Raw genomic sequence first — 20,080 nt, 5'->3', positions numbered from 1 at the left:
TGGTGCACTGTCTTAAAAGCAAAAAAATTCCACCACAGATCAGTCTATATAGACAATATGAACACGTTTGTCCAACTATAACAGATGGATGGCTAATGCAGAAAGAGAGAATATATGTATTCTAGCACCACCATAACTTTCACAACTAGAGACAGGCAGCTTGCAAAGTCTACTGTGTATGGAGTTAAATGTAACCCTGCCTTACATAAAGCTTACAGACTGAATAATTGCATAAGAGCACTGTATTCAGATGAACAAATAATAGTTTATGACATACAATTCAAATAGTTCACAATGTAGAAAAGTGTCTTTTTTATTTTTGAAGGTCCACTGTTTAGCATTGTGTGTATAGGGTGAAATTCATATTTAAATACATTGTAACCATTCTTTGCATAACTCTCAGCCCTGTTATAGTAGTTCACTAAACTACAGAGTATGTTGTTCATTGAAGTAGTTGTTTCTGGCTCATTTGATATCCAATTCAGAATGAATAATAACGAGGTTTGTGGTAGTTTGAAAGGGTTTCATCCACCTTTGGCCAGGAGTGTTTCCAATTCACATGACCCGACAAGAAAACTCCCAACCCTATAGTCATAGCACAGATTAAAAGGGAAGCAAGCTATCTATATAATAATAATATTTTGTCATAGCCTATGAATAGGACCCAGAGTTTTACCTGACCAGATCATTAGATCAGAAAAAACTCCAGGCCCCAGAAAAGACAAGTACACATTTTGCCACACCACTTTGGAACCTGTGGTGCCACCTCTGTGCCTATAACAACATAAGCTACACACAGAACAAATAGGCTACAATATATAGATTAGAGTGTAAAGAATATTTTCAGTATTTCTGCATTATTTCAATCAATAATGAAATCCCATTAATTCATCCAACAATTCTAGACTACAAAGGAAAAATCCACCCAAAACCACTCATTACTTTAATTTACAGTGTTAAATAACACCAATATGTGAGAACAATATTTTTGTTTTGAACAAATGTTTCATTTTGGCATTATACTAAGGTTTCTAGCAACATGGAGAATAAGTCTAGGGAGAGCGACTGTCACAGTGCTACATCATACCGGATGGATTTCTGCATGCTTGAAATGGCAATAACTCAGATAAACAGGGAATCAATAGAACCATAGTTTGGGGGTGATGAGGGTGGGCGAGAGAGTATGTCCGCTAATAGAGGACTATTAAAGGCCCAGTGTACTACTTTAGTGAGAATATATATTTTTTAAATAAATAAAAATTCTAGGCACACTTAACCAGCATGGCTACCACAGCATTCTGCAGCGATACACCATCCCATCTGGTTTGCGCATAGTGGGACTATCATTTGTGTTTCAACAGGACAATGACCCAACACACCTCCAGGCTGTGTAAGGGCTATTTGACCAAGAAGGAGAGTGATGGAGTGCTGCATCAGATGACCTGGCCTCCACAATCACCCAACCTCAAACCAATTAAGATGGTTTGGGACGAGTTGGACCGCAGAGTGAAAGAAAAGTAGCCAACAAGTGCTCAGCATTTGTGGGAACTCCTTCAAGACTGTTGGAAAAGCATTCCAGGTGAAGCTGGTTGAGAGAATCTCAAGAGTGTGCAAAGCTGTCATCAAGGCAAAGGGTGGCTATTTGAAGAATCTCAAATGTATTTTCGTTACTACATGATTACACGTGTTATTTCATAGTACTGATGTCTCAACTATTATTCTACAATGTAGAAAATAGTCAAAATAAAGAAAAACCCTTGAATGAGTACGTGAGTCCAAACTTTTGACTGGTACTGTACAGTTGAAGTTTACATACACCTTAGCCAAATACATTTAAACTCAGTTTTTCACAATTCCTGACATTTAATCCAAGTAAAAATTCCCTGTCATTGGTCAGTTAGGATCACCACTTTATTTTAAGAATGTGAAATGTCAGAATAATAGTAGAGAGAATGATTTATTTCAACTTTTATTTCTTTCATCACATTCCCAGTGGGTCAGAAGTTAACATATACTCAATTAGTATTTGGTAGAATTGCCTTTAAATTGTTTAACTTGGGTCAAACGTTTCGGGTAGTCTTCCACAAACTTCCCACAATAAGTTGGGTGAATTTTGGTCCATTCCTCCTGACAGAGCTGGTGTAACTGAGTCAGGTTTGTAGGCTTCCTTGCTCGCACACGCTTTTTCAGTTCTGCCCACACATTTTCTATAGGGTTGAGGTCAGGGCTTTGTGATGGCCACTCCAATACCTTGACTTTGTTGTCCTTAAGCCATTTTGCCACAACTTTGGAAGTATGCTTGTGGTCATTGTCCATTTGGAAGACCCATTTGCGACCAAGCTTTAACTTTCTGACTGATGTCTTGAGATGTTGCTTCAATATATCCACATAATTTTCCTCATGATGCCATCTATTTTGTGAAGTGCACCAGTCCCTCCTGCAGCAAAGCACTTCCACAACATGATGCTGCCACCCCCGTGCTTCACGGTTGTGATGGTGTTCTTTGGCTTGCAAGCATCCCCCTTTTTCCTCCAAACATAACAATGGTCATTATGGTCAAACAGTCCTATTGTTGTTATATCAGGCCAGAGGAAATTTCTTCAAAAAGTACGCTCTTTGTCCCCATGTGCAGTTGCAAACCGTAGTCTGGCTTTTTTATAGCGATTTTGGAGCAGTGGCTTCTTCCGTGCTGAGGGGCCTTTCAGGTTATGTCGATATAGGACTCGTTTTACTGTGGATATTGATACTTTTGTACCCGTTTCTTCCAGCATTTTCACAAGGTCCTTTGCTGTTGTTCTTGGATTGATTTGCACTTTTCGCACCAAAGTACGTTCTTCTCTAGGAGACAGAACCCGTCTCCTTCCTGAACGGTATGACGGCTGCGTGGTCCCATGGTGTTTATACTTGCGTACTATTGTTTGTACAGATGAATGTGGTACCTTCAGGCGTTTGGAAATTGCTCCCAAGGATGAACCAGACTTGTGGACGTCTACAATTGTTTTCTGAGGTTTTGGCTGATTTCGTTTGATTTTCCCATGATGTCAAGCAAAGAGGCAGTGAGTTTGAAGGTAGGCCTTGAAATACATCCACAGGTACACCTCCAATTGACTCAAATTATGTCAATGAGGCTATCAGAAGTTTCTAAAGACATTACATAATTTTCTGGAATTTTCCAAGTTGTTTAAAGGCACAGTCAACTTAGTGTATGTAAACTTCTGACCCACTGGAATTGTGATACAGTGAATTATAAGTGAAATAATCTGTCTGTAAACAATTGTTGGAAAAATGACTTGTGTCATGCACAAAGTAGATGTCCTAACCGACTTGCCAAAACTATAGTTTGTTAACAAGACATTTGTGGAGTGGTTGAAAAACAAGTTAATGACTCCAACCTAAGTCTATGTAAACTTCCGACAACTGAGATATATATATATATATTATATTTTGGGGGGGTGGTTTGATTGAATTCTAGAGGCGTTGACGGGAGAGGGACTTGCAAGCACACATTTTCATAAACCAACAAGCAGCCGCATACAGTACGTGGAAAGGAATCAGGAATGCGGAACCCAATGCGGACAGTAATGTTTTCAGAAGACATATAAAAAAGGACACCATCCGGTACAGAACAGTTTGAATAGTTCAGAGTTCATCACAACAATTATATAACTTCTTGAATTACGTCTACAGTAAAAACAACTATTCAGATAGTGGGAATATTGCTTTCCATAATGTCTAAAACTGACATTCTACAGTAGGCATGTAGGAAAATGAACTTAAACAAGCGCAGCCGATTGTTCATTTGAACCATACAACCGACTGTAGACAATATTTGATATACTAAAAGTGTTACTAACCTAAAGTTAGTCTTACCTGCTGATCCACCGGCAATGATCTGGTGAGATGCCTCCCGTAATAAACCTTGCTTTTTGGGGGATGTCATCTTGTTTCGCTAGTCTGCCTGCAAAAGCACACATCACATGAGTTCACTGAAATACATTCCAGATAAACGCAATACAAAATCTACAGTCAGTTCATTTCAACGTGGTGAAATAACATTTGTGTAACTATGACCTAGTGTATTTTCTGGGGTGACCAAAGTGTCGAGTATGTCCCAAACACGGGCAACTGGAATTTCAGAGGCTATTTAAACTTCGGGTTTACCTGTTAGTGAATGAGAAATGACAGCTAGGGCATATTCATTACACCGATTCTGTTGAAAAACGTGTTTTAAACGGAAGTACACGGAACGAAACGGGGAGGGACCTACCTGAATTTATCCAATAGAAACTCTTTGGACATATGCCGCCGCTTGTCAATTTCGCTTCGAGCGTAACGTTGACCAGCGCAACAGCAAAATTATGAATTTCCGAGTTGTGTAGCCCATAGAGATAGATAGAGAACTCATTTGTAACTGTGCCAGCTTGGGTATCGGGAGGGATCAGCCAATGAAGTTGAAGTCCCACCCAGTTGGCTAGGTTAAAATGGAAGCCCTAAATGGCGCTAAAATAGTATTTTGTCCACAAGAGACCTCTATCATTCTCTATGGTGTAGCCTTACTAGACACTCAGTTTAATTTTAACCTTGACGATGGTGCGGTTTATACGGTAGTGGTGCATGATGCAACAGCATAGCCTACAAGAAAAACTCAAAACATATGAACTCAAGTTTAAGTTATAGGCTATGCAAAAAATAATGCCATGATATTTGTTATAGAGCCCACCGCGGAGGTCATAATAGCGGTCAAACAAAGAAATGGTTCCAATCGTTTTTCCACAATAATTTCTTCCCATATGGAATTTTAGAAACAGTTAAAATAATAGCTGTGTTTCGTGTAGGCTTACCCTGGCTTCACCATCTGACAGTCCGACACACAAATCTGGGTTTGGCGGATGCCAGGCATAGTGCCAACTAAAGTTTGGTGGATGAAGAATAATGCAGGTGAAGTGTGCCTTGAATTCTAAATAAATCACAGACAGTGTCACCAGCAAAGCACCCCCACACCTCCTCCTCCATGCTTCACGGTGGGAACCACACATGTGGAGAGCATCCATTCACCTACTCTGCGTCCCACAAAGACACAGTGGTTGGAACCAAAAATCTAAAATCTGGACTCATCATACCAAAGGACAGATGTACATAGGGCCACAGCCTCTAAGGTGCAGGGTTGAGTTACCAGGTGGTAGCCAGTGACTAAGTTCAGGGCAGGGTACTGGGTGGAGGCCGGTTAGTGATGGATATTTACATGTAACAGTCTGATGGCCTTGAGATTGAAAAACAGATGGTCTTTTTTCCCAGTTTTGATGCACCTGTACTGACCTCGCCTTCTGGATGATAGCGAGGTGAACAGGCCGTGGCTCAGGTAGCTGAGGTCCTTGATTATCTTCTTGGCCTTCATGTGACACCGGGTGCTGTAGATGTCCTGGAGGAAGGCAGTGTGTCCCTGGTCATGTGTTGGGCAGACCGCACCAACCTCTAGACGCCTTGCTGATGGTGCAGTTGCCATACCAGGCGCTGATACAGCCATTGTAATTCTGGCATGCATCAGAGGAACATGCCCATTATGGCAGACTACTGTCCAGACCCGGGTTCAAATAATATTTAAAATATCTCAATTACTTTAACATACATTTGAAGTAAGTATTCCGATATTTTTTACAAGTAGTTTAATATTTTAATGTATTTGGAAATACACTTGGAAAGATACTCAAATACACTGACTCAAATACACTCCCATGCATTTAACCCATGTATTTGAAATAAGTATTTGAAAATACTCTCAAATAGGGTTAATATTGGTTAAGTTGCTAACATAGCAAAGTGTAATGCCTAAGCTGTCTTGGGTGGCAGGTAGCCTAGTGGTTAGAGCGTTGGGCCCCGAGGTGACAAGGTAAAAAATCTGTCGTTCTGCTCCTGAACAAGGCAGTGAACCTGCTGTTCCTAGGCCGTCATTGAAAATAAGAATTTGTTCTTAACTGACTTGCCTAGTTAAATAAATAAAACGTGGGTATAATAAGTCGTTTTTCTCAAAGTTGCCGGAATGCCACGTGCGCACCCACTTATATCAGTACATTTGTAACAGCCTAAACATTACGAAACTTCTATTCGATCAAATAAGCCTGACATAATTCAACAGTCTCTCATAGACCTCCACCCGAAAAAGGGTTTATCTCACGCGGACAGATATTGGGTGGAGTACTATCTTCTCGCGTCACCTCCTCTCTGTAAACGGGTTCAGTGGGTATGCCGTCATCATAGTGGGCGTGGCACACGTCTCAAGCGGCATAATAGTAAGTAAAACGATATAGCCTTCTGAGGTAAATAATGCTAAGGCTATAAAAAAACTAAGAAAGGATATTCAGTGTCTCATTAAAACATATTTTGTAATGGGATGTAATCGTGAATGAAAATGACTGTTTTCTTAATACTGTCACCTTTTTAGATTATTGTCCCAGGATGCCAATCGCCTACTGTCAAACTGGGACACCCTGTTACTGTCAAATAATGTTTTTTTTTTTTTTTGGGGGGGGTAGTGAAATACATGTTTCTTAACAGAAATCCATTTTCTAAATAGGATCAATTTCATTTTCCTCAAATTTGCTATCATCGAGCTTGCTAGTGAAAGCTAGCGTAGCTGGATTTTATTTAGAAAGATATTACTTCAACATTAAAAAAAACCCTAGCAAGCTATATTCATAACCATACAGGTATATGACTAAAAACGTTTATTTTGCTGTATTTGACTAAGGTGACAATAAAACAGTAATTGGAATTGTTGAGGGGTCAGGGGATCTTTCTGGTTGCATTCTACGAAATGTCCACTAGAATTTAGTCTTGAGAATGTTGAGCTGATAAGCCTAAATGTATAATGAACAAACATATAAACGCAAAATACAACAATTTACGGTGATTTTACTGAGTTACAATTCATATAAGGAAATCAGTCAATTGAAATAAATTCATTTGGCACTAATCTATGGATTTCACAAGACTGGGCAGGGGCGGAGCCATGGGTGGGCCTGGGACGGCATAGGCTCACCCACTGGGGAGCCAGGCCCAGCCAGTCAGAATGAGTTTTTCCCCCACAAAGGGCTTTATTACAGACAGAAATACTCCTCAGTTTTCATCAGCTGGCCTGGTGGCTGGTCTCACACAATCTCGCAGGTGAAGAAACCAGATGTTGAGGTCCTGGGCTGATGTGATTACATGTGGTCTGCATGTGGTGGACATTCCTGCAGTCAGCATGAAATTGCACTCTCCCTCAAAACTTGAAACATGTGTGGCATTGTGTTGTGTGACAAAACTGCACATTTTAGAGTGGCCTTTTATTGTCCCCAGCACAAGGTGCACCTGTGTAATAATCATGCTGTTTAATCAGCTTCTTGATATGTCACACCTGTCAGGTAGATGGATTCTCTTGGCTAAGGAGAAATGCTCGCTAAGGAGAAATGCTCAGAAATGCTCACTAACAGGGATGTAAACACAACATTTGAGAGAAATAAGCTTTTTGCGCGTACGAAACATTTCTGGGATCTTTTATTTCAGCTCATGAAACATGGGACCAACACTTTACATGTTGTGTTTATATTTTTCTTCAGTATAATTTATAGGCTATACAATTACTACATAATATAATTATAATCCAGTATGATGATATTAATAATACTAATTAAATAATAATACTAACAATAAATGACAATAATTAATGTTCCACTCATTTCAAAAAAAAATATTTCATTTGTACGAATTATTTTATTTTATCATTAAAATATAGAAATTACTCATATACTCTCATTTATCCTTCTTTACAATAAAAAATGGTGTCCCATTTTGCCAATCAAGTTGTCCAAATTTCCCAATATTGGCTGAAAAAATACAATATTTTGAATAGTGTAGTAGAGTTCTTAAGCTATTTAGAATGGTATCATGTTGGGGGTTAAGTAAGACAACGGGCTGAATCTGTAAGGTGTTCAAGAAAGCACATTTTCAGAAAGTGTCCCACTTTACCAATACTCACCCTACAATTTGATAGACTATCCACCACATTGTCAGAACCCTAATTACTAGTTTATTCAACATCTCTTTCGTATCGTCTGAGATTCCTAAATATTGGAAAGCGGCCGCAGTCATCCCCCTCTTCAAAGGGGGAGACACTCTAGACCCAAACTGTTACAGACCTATATCCATCCTGCCCTGCCTTTCTAAAGTCTTCGAAAGCCAAGTGAACAAACAGATCACCGACCATCTTGAATCCCACCGTACCTTCTCCGCTATGCACTCCGGTTTCTGAGCCGATCACGGTTGCACCTCAGCCACTCTTAAGGTCCTAAATGATATCATAACCACCATCGATAAAAACAGTACTGTGCAGCTGTCTTCATCGACCTGGCCAAGGCTTTCAACTCTGTCAATCACCGTATTCTTATCGTCAGACTCAACAGCCTTGGTTTCTCAAATGACTGCCTCGCCTGGTTCACTAACGACTTCTCAGATGGAGTTCAGTGTGTCAAATTGGAGGGCCTGTTGTGCGGACCTCTGGCTGTCTCTTTGGGGGTGCCACAGGGTTCAATTCTCAGGCCGACTCTCTTCTCTGTATATATCAATGCTGTCGCTCTTGCTGCGGGTTATTCTTTGATCCACCTCTACGCAGACAACACCATTCTGTATACATCTGTCCCTTCTTTGGACACTGTGTTAACAAACATCCAAAGAGCTTCAATTCCATGCAACACTACTTCCGTGGCCTCCAACTGCTCTTAAATGCTAGTAAAACTAAATGCATGCTCTTCAACCAATCGCTGCCCGCACCCGCCGCCCGCCTAGCATCACTACTCTGGACGGTTCTGACTTAGAGTATGTGGACAACTATAAATACCTAGGTGTCTGGCTAGACTGTAAACTCTCCTTCCAGACTCATATTAAGCATCTCCAATCCAAAATTAAATCTGGAATCGGCTTCCTATTTTACAACAAAGCCTCCTTCACTCATGCTGCTAAACATACCCTCGTACAACTGACTATCCTGCTGATCCTTGACTTCGGCAATGTCATTTACAAAATCGCCTCCAACACTCTACTCAGCAAATTGGATGCAGTCTATCACAGTGCCATCCGTTTTGTCACCAAAGCCCCATGTACTAACCAACATTGCGACCTGTATGCTCTTGTTGGCTGGTCCTCGCTACATATTCGTCGCCAAACCCACTGGCTCCAGGTCATCTATAAGTCTTTGCTAGGTAAAGCTCTGCCTTATCTCAGCTCACTGGTCACCATAGCAACACTCACCCGTATCACGCACTCCAGCAGGTATATGTCACTGGTCATCCCCGCCTTTTCTTCCAGTTCTCTGTTGCCAATGACTGGAATGAATTGCAAAAATCACTGAAGTTGGAGACTTATATCTCTCTGACTAACTTCAAACATTGGCTGTCAGAGCAGCTTACAGATGCTGTAGCTGTACACAGCCCATCTGTAAATAGCCCATCCAACCAACTACCTACCTACCTACCTCATCCCCATTTTTTTTCTGCTCTTTTGCACACCAGTATTTCTACTTGCACATCCTCATCTGCACATTATCACTCCAGTGTCAATTGCTAAATTGTAATTACTTCGCCACAATGGCCTATATATTGCCTTAACTCCTTACTTCATTTGCACACACTGTATACACACTCTATTGTGTTTTTGGCTGTACGTTTATTTATCCCACGTGTAACTCTGTGTTGTTGTTTTTTGTCACACCGCTTTGCTTCATCTTGGCCAGGTCGCAGTTGTAAATGAGAACTTGTTCTCAGCTGGCCTACCTGGTTAAATAAAGGGGAAATAAGTAAAAACAATAATAATACATTTGGTTTTTATTACCATTTAAATATTCAAATAAAAGTATTTGTTTTGGGCTGTGTTTTAAATACACATGTGTAGTGCATTCGTAAAGTATTCAGACCCCATGACCTTTTCCACATTACAGCCTTATTCTAAAATGGATGACATTTTTGTTATCCCTTAGAAATCTACACACAATACCCCATAATGACAAAGTGAAAACGTTTTTTTAGAAATTGTTGCTAATTTATTAAATAATAAAAAAATTAAAACCTTATTTACATAAGTATTCAGACCCTTTGCTATGAGACTCAAAATTGAGCTGCATCCTGTTTCCATTGATCATCCTTGAGATGTTTCTAAACTTGATTGGAGTCCACCTGTGGTAAATTCAATGATTGGACATGATTTATAGACACACCTGTCTATATAAGCACAGTTGTCAGTTGCATGTCAGAGTAAAAATCAAGCCATGAGGTCAAAGAAATTGTCCGTAGAGCTCCGAGACAGGATTGTGTTGAGGCACAGATCTGGAGAAGGGTACCAAAACATGTATGCAGCATTGAAGGTCCCCAAGAACACAGTGGCCTCCATCATTCTTAAATGGAAGAAGTTTGGAACTACTAAGACTTTTCCTAGAGCTAGCTGCCCAGCCAAACTGAGCAATCGAGGGAGAAGAGTCAGGGAGGTGACCAAGAATCCAATGGTCACTCTGACAGAGCTACAGAGTTCCTCTGTGGAGATGGAAAACCTTCTCTGAATACATTTAATTAAACCCCAGAATACACGCCCACTGGGTAGCCTACCAATTTAATCAGGGAGTTTTTGTTCAATTCGTTTTTCTGTTCATTTCTTCAAAGCAATCCCTTTAAATATGATGTACCTTTAATTAGAATTTGATTGGCACAAGACTTTAATGTAGACTATGGAGAATGCTCTCAGAACACAGAAAGATAGCCATGAAAACATACGTATATTGGTCTCTGTTTCAGAACCCATGGGCAGATTTAAAAACACTCAGATTTGACCTACTTCATGGAGGTAGCTTTTACGCACGAACCCACGAAAGTTGCCACATTCAGTTCATCAATGGTAACATTGGAAGTAATGTAGCCTACACTATATTTATACTATGGAGAATAGTATGCAATGGTATGATATAATAAATATGCCCTAATTGCCTGCACTGATCATGGAACTGTGTGACGGCAAATGCCAAGTCTTGTACCATGTGTCAAGTTCAAAGTAACGGTTTGAGCGCCGTAATGAGTTCCATAATGAGCTCCATAATGATTTATTAAGCCTACATGTCCACATTAGTTTTTTTTACTATAATTTGTATTTGGCCTTCATGAAATAGTATCCACTATTACTTGACCCTCAGCCAAAACCACAAGGACGTGACAGCATTTTACAGAGAAAAGGAATAAAGGTCGGCTGAATCAAACAATGTAATGGAATGATACTAATGCAGGGAAGGGAACAAAAACTCAATTAAAAGGTATATATAAATGCTTATTACGTAAGGCCGCTACTGATAGCGGCTAATAATATTTAACAGAGCCTATAGCATACACATTTAAGGAAACAGGAAAATGTTACCCTCATGCATAGGTTCAAGGTAAGAAACGCATAGAGAGAAAAGTGCATAAAAAGGGGAAAAGTTCAATTTACACATGCGTAACTTGGGTCTGAATTTCCCCCATAGGGCCTAAAGCAAAAAATGCTATTTAAAATCATAAGGCTAGAAAAGAGACAAACACATAAGCAACGTTACGGTATGGCCAAACCTACAACAAGCTATGCTTCCATTCTCTTCAACAGAGAACAAAAACAATGACAAACAATTGTCTTTTTCCTAAGTTGGCAGTGTCCAGTAATTACTTTTTTCCCCCCTCATATTAGAGTAACTACAAAAACATGAGATGTTGAGAAATCATTAAATAAAAAGAGAAAGATTTATAGCAATGCTGTTGGCAGGAAAACATCATTACCACTTTGACCCGTTTGGATGAAGCAAATCAGAGCAACTACCATCCTAGCTACCAAACCCCACCTACGTCAACATATGCACAATGCATAGCCTACTGTACATCACACTGGCACATTTGCCAATGTATGGGGATAGTTTGGGTGTAAAAAAAAGAAGATAAGAACAAGCATATTGTATTTTCCAGTATGTTTGAAGTCTTTCGAAATGTTTCCTAGGTCAAAGCCATGCCAAATTCCATCATACTGTATATAAGCACTTTCAACGTCAACATATTTTCCAATTAGGCTAGAAATGTATGATTGTTTCCACATTGAGAAAGAATTATGGGGCTTGAAAGTGGAATTGAAAATGTATCACACAAAACAGTTGTGTAGATTGTACAGTTTATTTGATTTTAAACACAGAATCTCATAACAGCTAAGCAGATCGTATATAATCTGTTTCATTGACCTAACATCCCTAATTCACAAATCATACTGCATTCATACAGTGTTAAACTGTCAAGTTAAATTATTCAGCTACAATAGACAAACAAAGTCATTGTCCGTTTTGAATGTTTCAGTTGAAAACCTAACAGTTCTGCCAAACATAATTTACAGCATACAAAAAAAAGCCACAAAATGTTGAAAATTAAATAAATAAGAACAAAAAACAAGTGGTTTGATCCAAAACAATTCAAGTCACTAATAACATTTAAATATCTGTAAGCGTACCAGTCGAATGTGGCTGGACCTCTCCATGTAATCCGTCCTACCTGGCTGCGTTCCCATTACCTTCCATTGTATTGTATAGTCGTAGCGTTCGTCGTTTACATTTGTGTTGCTGTTCCTGTCCATTAGTGTTCTGTATTATGTCATGTTCTATGTTTTGTGTGGACCCCAGGAAGAATAGCTGCTGCTTCTTCAGAAGGAACATGACACCCAATGAGTTCATACATCTGACAGACACATCACACATTGTATTCCATCTCTATTTCTATTCTTCACTATAATCTTTAAAACATATTGATAACCATTATGTGGTCAAAATGGTTCTTAAAAACATTGCTTGGTCAGAATGGTACAATCATCACTTGTTTATACGTTATAGAGCTTTGATGGTTCCTCCTCAGGCCCTGGCCTGGTGTTTTCTATAAAAGTCAGACATTTTGTTCAATTGTTTGATGAAAAAATCAAGTACAATTTGATTTCTTGAATATTATAATTATTTTGTACTGGTTTAATGTTAAATAACATTAGTCCAATCCATATTAGGTACCAAAGAGCCAGAAGAAATCAACATTATTTTCCTCTTTTTAAAAAAAGCTTTTTTCCCTTTAATAAAAAGACAGTGGATGTGTTGCAAAGGGAGCCCTATTCCCTATGTAGTCCACTATAAAGGGAATAGGGTGCCATTTGGCATACACTGTCTGGAACAGACAAGGGTGGGGGTGTGGGAGACTTGAGGTTTAAATGAGGAGGGAGAAGCTGCCAGCTATTGAGGTTATTTCTCATTGTATAGCAAATGGCCAGACTACCAAGGTCAACAAGTTGTGTGTGTGTGTGTGTGTGTGTGTGTGTTGGTCCTTTATACTGATCCCACACTGTAAATCTCCTTTTTCAAGGCTCAATTGTTTTTCAAATAGTCCCCAAACGTGAGCATATTTTTTTAAATTAAGCAGAGGTGAACACTTGTTACAGGAATAAATACAACAATTTAAAGACTAAAACACAAACATTCGAAGAGCGACATCTTCATATGAACCACAAATGATATCCTCTCCCATTTCTTCCCGACTAACTGTCATCCCTTTTACCTATTGTCCACTCCACAAATGACGATCTCCCAGTCATCATGGTTAAAAAGAAACAGCATTGGTATATGCAACAGAATCCACTCCTGGCCAGAGGGAATGAGGGCAAAATAAAACAATGGCCATGTTCAGGTGTAATGTATGTGGAGCAAAATATCTTCTGTACCACAACTCCCACAATACCCTGTAGTTTCTCAGTCCTGGATCATGTTCAGTAGGGTACACTGTCGCAAAACAGTTTGAAATGGAAAACAAAAATGAGCATTTCTTATTTGACAAGTCCAGGAATAGATCCTCCTTGTTTCAGTCAGTTTTCTTCCATTCATTGGCTAAGGAACATGACCCTGTTTTTCCAAAGATGCACTGGAACAGGGGGTCGATTGTTGTTTCTGTATTCACAGTAGAGTGGGTCCTTTGGTTGTGTAGGTCATGGAGGGAAAGTGTCTGCTATCCACGTCCCACATCTTCCCGGCCTCAGCCCCAGCCCCACGGGGTCCCAGAGGGGAGCAGGGTCCTGGGGACTGGTGCTGGGCCCCAGGGGGGCCAGGGAGGACGGGGGTCCAGTAGTTAATATAGCTGGCCATTAACAGAGTCAACTCCAGGATCTGGGAGGAGAGAAGAGGGAGGGAGGACAGGAGGAGGAGACCGTGCAGGGGAGAGAGCAGAGGACAGAAGGAGAAGACGGGAGGGGAGAGGAGAAGACAGAGTAAGGAGGGGAAAATTGTTTAACCATTTTAAATGATTGAATTTCATTTGATCCAAGGGAGCTGGATGCCCATTTGCTCACATTTAGAAGTTCAGTTTAAAGCCAATGAGAAAACCATATAAATGACTTGATATTTAGCAACCTGTCATGAATACAGTAGGGCCTTATTAGCACGTCCTACAGTCGTAAATTGACTCAACTGTATGCTTAGGCCAGGCATCAACCCAACACAGATCGATGGCTCAAGCCAAAATCACCTTTTAAAGTCAATTTCAGTCCACTGGTAATTTATTTGCGTTTCTTTGAATCGCTCCCTTTGGCTCCTCTGAAGCAGAACAGATCAAATAAAATCGAGGATCAACCTGCTTTCTACATCTGCCCAGTGGAGGGTAACCTTGCTATTATATCACGTTATATGAGATTTTATCCAAACTATTTAAGGTACAGTGATGTGATCCCTGTGGGAATTGAACCCATGAACCTGGTTGCTGCTTGTGGACCACGCAACATAGCAGGAGCTCACCTACTTTTCACACTGGCTTTCTGCACAGTAAGATCCTATTGACTAACTGAAAGTTGGCAGAGCTGTTGTGGTCCATGATGATAATTATCCACTAATCGTTTTCACTGACCACTTGCACAGAGGTAAAGCCAAACCTACGGTAAGTCTTACCTACAGATATACACTGAACATTAATATAAACACAACAGGTAAAGTTTCGGTCCCATGTTTCATCAGCTGAAATAAAATATCCCAGAAATGTTCCATATGCACAAAAAGCTTACTTCTCTCAAATGTAGTGCACAAATTGTGCATTTGTCCTTTGCCAAGAAAATCCATCCACCTGACAGGTGTGGCATATCAAGAAGCTGATTAAACAGCATGATCATTACACAGGTGCACCTTGTGCTGGGGACAATAAAAGGCCACTCTAAAATGTGCAGTTTTGTCATACCACACAGTGCCACAGATCAAGTTTTGAGGGAGCGTGTAATTGGAATGCTGACTGTTGGAATGTCCACCAGAGCTGTTGCCAGATATTTTCTCTACCATAACCCACCTCCAACATCGTTTTTGAGAACTTGGCAGAACATCCAACTGGCCTCACAACTGGAAACCCCGGGTATGGCGTCGTGTGAGTGAGCGGTTTTATGATGTCAACGTTGTGAACAGAGTGCCCCATGGTGGCGGGGGGGTTATGGTATGGGCAGGCATAAGCTACAGACAATGAACACAATTGCATTTTATTCTATGGCAATTTGAATGTGCAGAGATACCGTGATGAGATCCTGAGGCCCATTGTCGTGCCAGTCATATGTCGCCATCACCTCATGTTTCAGCAAGATAATGCACGGCACCATGTCGCAAGGATCTGTACACAATTCCTGGAAACTGAAAATGGCCCAGTTCCAGTAGCGGTACATGGGTAAAATCACAGGGGAAGCCAACCCAGAATAAATGCCATATTATAACCTATGTGTTGTGATAATTGCATTGTTTGCTCTACAACCTGTTAATTCATATGCCTTGCGACCGTGATATACACTACCGTTTAAAAGTTGGGGGTCACTTAGAAATGTCCTTGTTTTTGAAAGAAAAAGCACATTTTTTGTCCATTAAAATAACATAAAATTGATCAGAAATACAGTGTAGACATTGTTAATGTTGTAAATTACTATTGTAGCTGGAAACGGCTGATTTTTAATGGAATGTCTACATAGGCGTACAGAGGCCCATTATCAGCAACCATCACTCCTGTGTTCCAATGGCACGTTGTGTTAGCTAATCCAAGTTTCTTATTTTAAAAGGCTAATTGATCATTAGAAAACCCTTTTGCAATTATGTTAGCACAGCTAAAAACTGTTGTTCTGATTAAAAAAGCAATAAAACGCCTTTTGTAGACTAGTTGAGTATCTGGAGCATCAGCATTTCTGGATTCGATTACAGGCTCAAAAAGTCCATAAACAAAGATTTTCTTCTGAAACTCGTTAGTCTATTCTTCTTCTGAGAAATGAAGGATATTCCACGCGAGAAATTGCCAAGAAACTGAAGATCTCATACAACGCTTTGTACTGTACTACTCCCTTCACAGAACAGCGTAAACTGGCTCTAACCAGAATAGAAAGAGTGGGAGGCCCCGGTGCACAACTGAGCAAGAGGACAAGTACATTAGTGTGTCTAGTTTGAGAAACAGCCTCACAAGTCCTCAACTGGCAACTTCATTAAATAGTACCCGCAAAACACCAGTCTCAACGTCAACAGTGAAGAGACAACTCCAGGATGCTGGCCTTCTAGGCAGAGTTGCAAAGAAAAAGTCATATCTCAGACTGCCAAAACTCCTTTCATGTATGTTTTCATGGAAAACAAGGACATTTCTAAGTCACCCCATACTTTTGAACGGTAGTGTATAGTCTAATAGGCCGACACAATAAGAAGACACAGTGGCAGAATAAATTCAACCACAACTTTGTTTCATCACAAAATCATAGAGCAACCTCTGTCCGGTGAAGTCCACAAAGCATATTGCATGTAACAGACAGTTACATGACCTACAGCATGGTCAAGCAAGTTAACGTTTCCAACATTTCATTCCACTAAACAACTAACATTATTGATTTGGAACCACAGAGAGTTACCGCAAGTCGCAAAGAAAACAGGAGCTGCCTCCACTATTCCAACACCGTTTCAACATCATATCAACTATGCTTAGTCGAAAACAGCGACAACTAAAAGATACCAAAAACAATTTAGTCCAATCGACGTAAGCTAAATATGATGTGGCTGTCCATGTTTCTGATTTCTGTGTGCGTGTGCATTCGTGTAAGTAGAAAAAAAACATGTTGACTCACCCTACTTGTAGAGAAACGCCAATGCCATTCTCCTCTCTTCCATGTTGACGAAACGGTCTCTATCACTCTGTCACACAGTACACGCTTATATTTTTGGTTTTCGCAAAAATGTTTGGTTGCTAGCCTAACTTCCTTTCATTGGCAACGTTAGCTAGTTAACATTTGCCTTCTACATCTAGCTACATACTGAACTTCCATCCTCTCAGGCCAGGGGCACAATGTATGAATGTATGATTGGATCAGAATTACCATTATAATCATTGGCCAGTATGGAGAATTAGTAAATCCAAATCCCTATCTCCATCTATGGCTAATTTAGGAAAGGGCCAATTTTAGCTGTCTGGCTCCACTGGAGGACAACAACACAATGAGATGCAACAGTTCAAGTTGTTTCTGTCAATGACGTATGCTCTTGATGCAATGCGATAGGAGTTGACGCTTTTTTTTGGTGCGCCAGGACCATTCACAGTTGAGCTCACTCAGTTGAGCTCAACGCTGATTGGGTATTATTTTATACTTTATTTGTCAAGGGATCCCAAATGCTCGCTGGCTTCCCATGCATTCAATGCTACGTGTGGCAACAATGTCATACTCTTTATGACCAGACAGCATCAGATAGATGGCCTACACATACAGAAACTGTTTTGCTCGCTCGGATGCTTTCTCCGGTGAGATACATTCAGACTCATGAGAATTTAAGGAAAATGATGAACCACAGAGAGACGAAAGATTCATTATTTGGTACATTTTTGGGGGAAGCCTGTCTTTCCTTGGCATCCATGAATACACACCACTACCCAGTTCTTCCATAGCCTGCATACTCACCAGAAATGTCACCCATTGAGCATGTTTGGGATGCTCTGGATCGACAGCGTGTTCTAGTTCCCGCCAATAGTTCGCACAGACATTGAAGAAGAGTGGGACAACATTCCACAGGCCATAATCAACAGCCTGATAAATGCTGCATGAGGCAAATGGTGGTCACACAAGATACTGACTGGTTTTCTGATTCACTCACCTACTTTTTGTTAAGGTATATGTGACCAACAGATGCATATCTGTATTCCCAGTCATGTGAAATCCATAGATTAAGGCCTAATGCATTAATTTCAATTTACTGATTTCCTTAACTGTTTTACTCAGTAAAATATTTGAAATTGTTGCATGTTGCATTTATATTTTTGTTCATTATAGAATGAAATAGAATATATAATATTTTTATGGCCTTGACTTGAGTTAAGACATACTGGAGACTAGGTAACCTTACCTTGGGTTTAGCCATAGAGACAACTAGGTAGCCTTACCTTGGGTTTGGCAATAGAGACGACTAGGTAACCTTACCTTGGGTTTAGCCATAGAGACAACTAGGTAGCCTTACCTTGGGTTTGGCAATAGAGACGACTAGGTAACTTTACCTTGGGTTTAGCAATAGAGACGACTAGGTAACTTTACCTTGGGTTTAGCAATAGAAACAACTAGGTAACTTTACCTTGGGTTTAGCCATAGAGACAACTAGGTAACTTTACCTTGGGTTTAGCCATAGAGACAACTAGGTAACTTTACCTTGGGTTTAGCAATAGAAACAACTAGGTAACTTTACCTTGGGTTTAGCAATAGAGACGACTAGGTAACTTTACCTTGGGTTTAGCAATAGAGACAACTAGGTAACTTTACCTTGGGTTTAGCCATAGAGACAACTAGGTAACTTTACCTTGGGTTTAGCCATAGAGACAACTAGGTAACCTTACCTTGGGTTTAGCCATAGAGACGACTAGGTAACCTTACCTTGGGTTTAGCCATAGAGACGACTAGGTAACTTTACCTTGGGTTTAGCAATAGAGACAACTAGGTAACCTTACATTGGGTTTAGCCATAGAGACGACTAGGTAACTTTACCTTGGGTTTAGCCATAGAGACGACTAGGTAACTTTACCTTGGGTTTAGCCATAGAGACAACTAGGTAACCTTACCTTGGGTTTAGCCATAGCGAAGACCAGTTTCTCCACACTCTTCTTCCCTCCACCCTGCTCTTTGGTCTGGCTCACTACCACCATCAGGTCGTCACGGCAACCGCCAAAGGTGATCACTGATTGGTAGGAGTACATGACCAGAAGGTGCTGTAAAGGAATGGATTATTTATTTCAGTTGTTTAAATACAGTACCAGTCAAAAGTTTGGACACACCTACTCATTCCAGGGTTTTTCTTAATTTGTACTATTTTCTACATTGTAGAATAATAGTGAAGACATCAAACCTATGAAATAACACATCAAAATATATTTGAGATTTTAGAGTCTTCAAAGTAGCCACCCTTTGCATTGATGACAGCTTTGCACACTCTTGGCATTTGATGTCTTCACTATTATTCTACAATGTAGAAATTAGTAAAAATAAAGGAAAACCCTTGAAGTAGGTGTGTCCAAACTTTTGACTGGTACTGTATGTACGTGAATAGGAACACGTTTGGTTTGTTTGGTTCAGTAGTGTAAAAGGCCCTTAATAAAGGAAAATACCACTCAAAAACTATATTTTGGTATTTGTTTAATTGGTCCACTGTTGATACTGTCCCAAAATGACAATGCAAAAGACATCATACTGTGACACTTTCTGTATTTTAAAAGTTGATTGCTGACATGCAAAACATTTTGGGACTGTATCAACAGTGGACTAATGAAACAAGTACCAAAAGATAGTTTTTGAGTGGAATTTTCCTTTAAGTAATCTGTCTCATCTCTCTTCCTGGTACAGGAAGGATCCTTTCTTTGGGAATTGGTTTCTTGTTATTGTTTTCTCAAGAGGCAAATTGAGCATGAACCATTGAAGCAGCCAGACATCATTTCTAATTCTTTATTGTGTATTTTTTCCTTATTTTCTCCCTAAGAACTAGTAAATGTATTGGAGCGTGAAAGGACGCCAA

The 20,080-nt window shown here is 40.0% G+C and overlaps 2 protein-coding genes across 7 annotated transcripts in view; both read right to left on the bottom strand.

Annotated features, from left to right (window-relative positions):
- slc25a21 (solute carrier family 25 member 21) overlaps nucleotides 1-4,399 on the bottom strand; it is a 195,200-nt gene extending 190,801 nt beyond the window's left edge. The window contains exons 1-2 of one of the 3 annotated variants that reach the window (XM_045717979.1): nucleotides 4,268-4,399; nucleotides 3,871-3,958 (exon numbers count right to left, since the gene is read on the bottom strand). In XM_045717979.1, the coding sequence (XP_045573935.1) occupies nucleotides 3,871-3,940 (70 nt within the window). In that variant the 5' untranslated portion in view covers nucleotides 3,941-3,958; nucleotides 4,268-4,399. The other 2 variants (XM_014197922.2, XM_045717980.1) reach the window with 2 other exon arrangements.
- Nucleotides 4,400-12,186: 7,787 nt separating this feature from the next.
- The window catches only part of plekhh1 (pleckstrin homology domain containing, family H (with MyTH4 domain) member 1), a 66,930-nt gene continuing 59,036 nt past the window's right edge, over nucleotides 12,187-20,080 (bottom strand). For 3 of the 4 annotated variants that reach the window (XM_045717964.1, XM_045717965.1, XM_045717968.1), the window contains exons 30-31: nucleotides 19,134-19,280; nucleotides 12,187-14,212 (exon numbers count right to left, since the gene is read on the bottom strand). In XM_045717964.1, coding sequence (XP_045573920.1) covers nucleotides 14,003-14,212; nucleotides 19,134-19,280 — 357 coding nt within the window. In that variant the 3' untranslated portion in view covers nucleotides 12,187-14,002. Of the gene's footprint in view, nucleotides 14,213-19,133; nucleotides 19,281-20,080 lie in introns of those variants that run through there. The other variant, XM_045717970.1, reaches the window with a different exon arrangement.

Source organism: Salmo salar, chromosome ssa01 (genome assembly GCF_905237065.1).
Source record: "Salmo salar chromosome ssa01, Ssal_v3.1, whole genome shotgun sequence".
Taxonomy (NCBI): Eukaryota; Metazoa; Chordata; class Actinopteri; order Salmoniformes; family Salmonidae; genus Salmo; species Salmo salar.
Note: the sequence above shows the minus strand (reverse complement) of the source record. Positions and strands in the feature narration are given on the sequence as shown.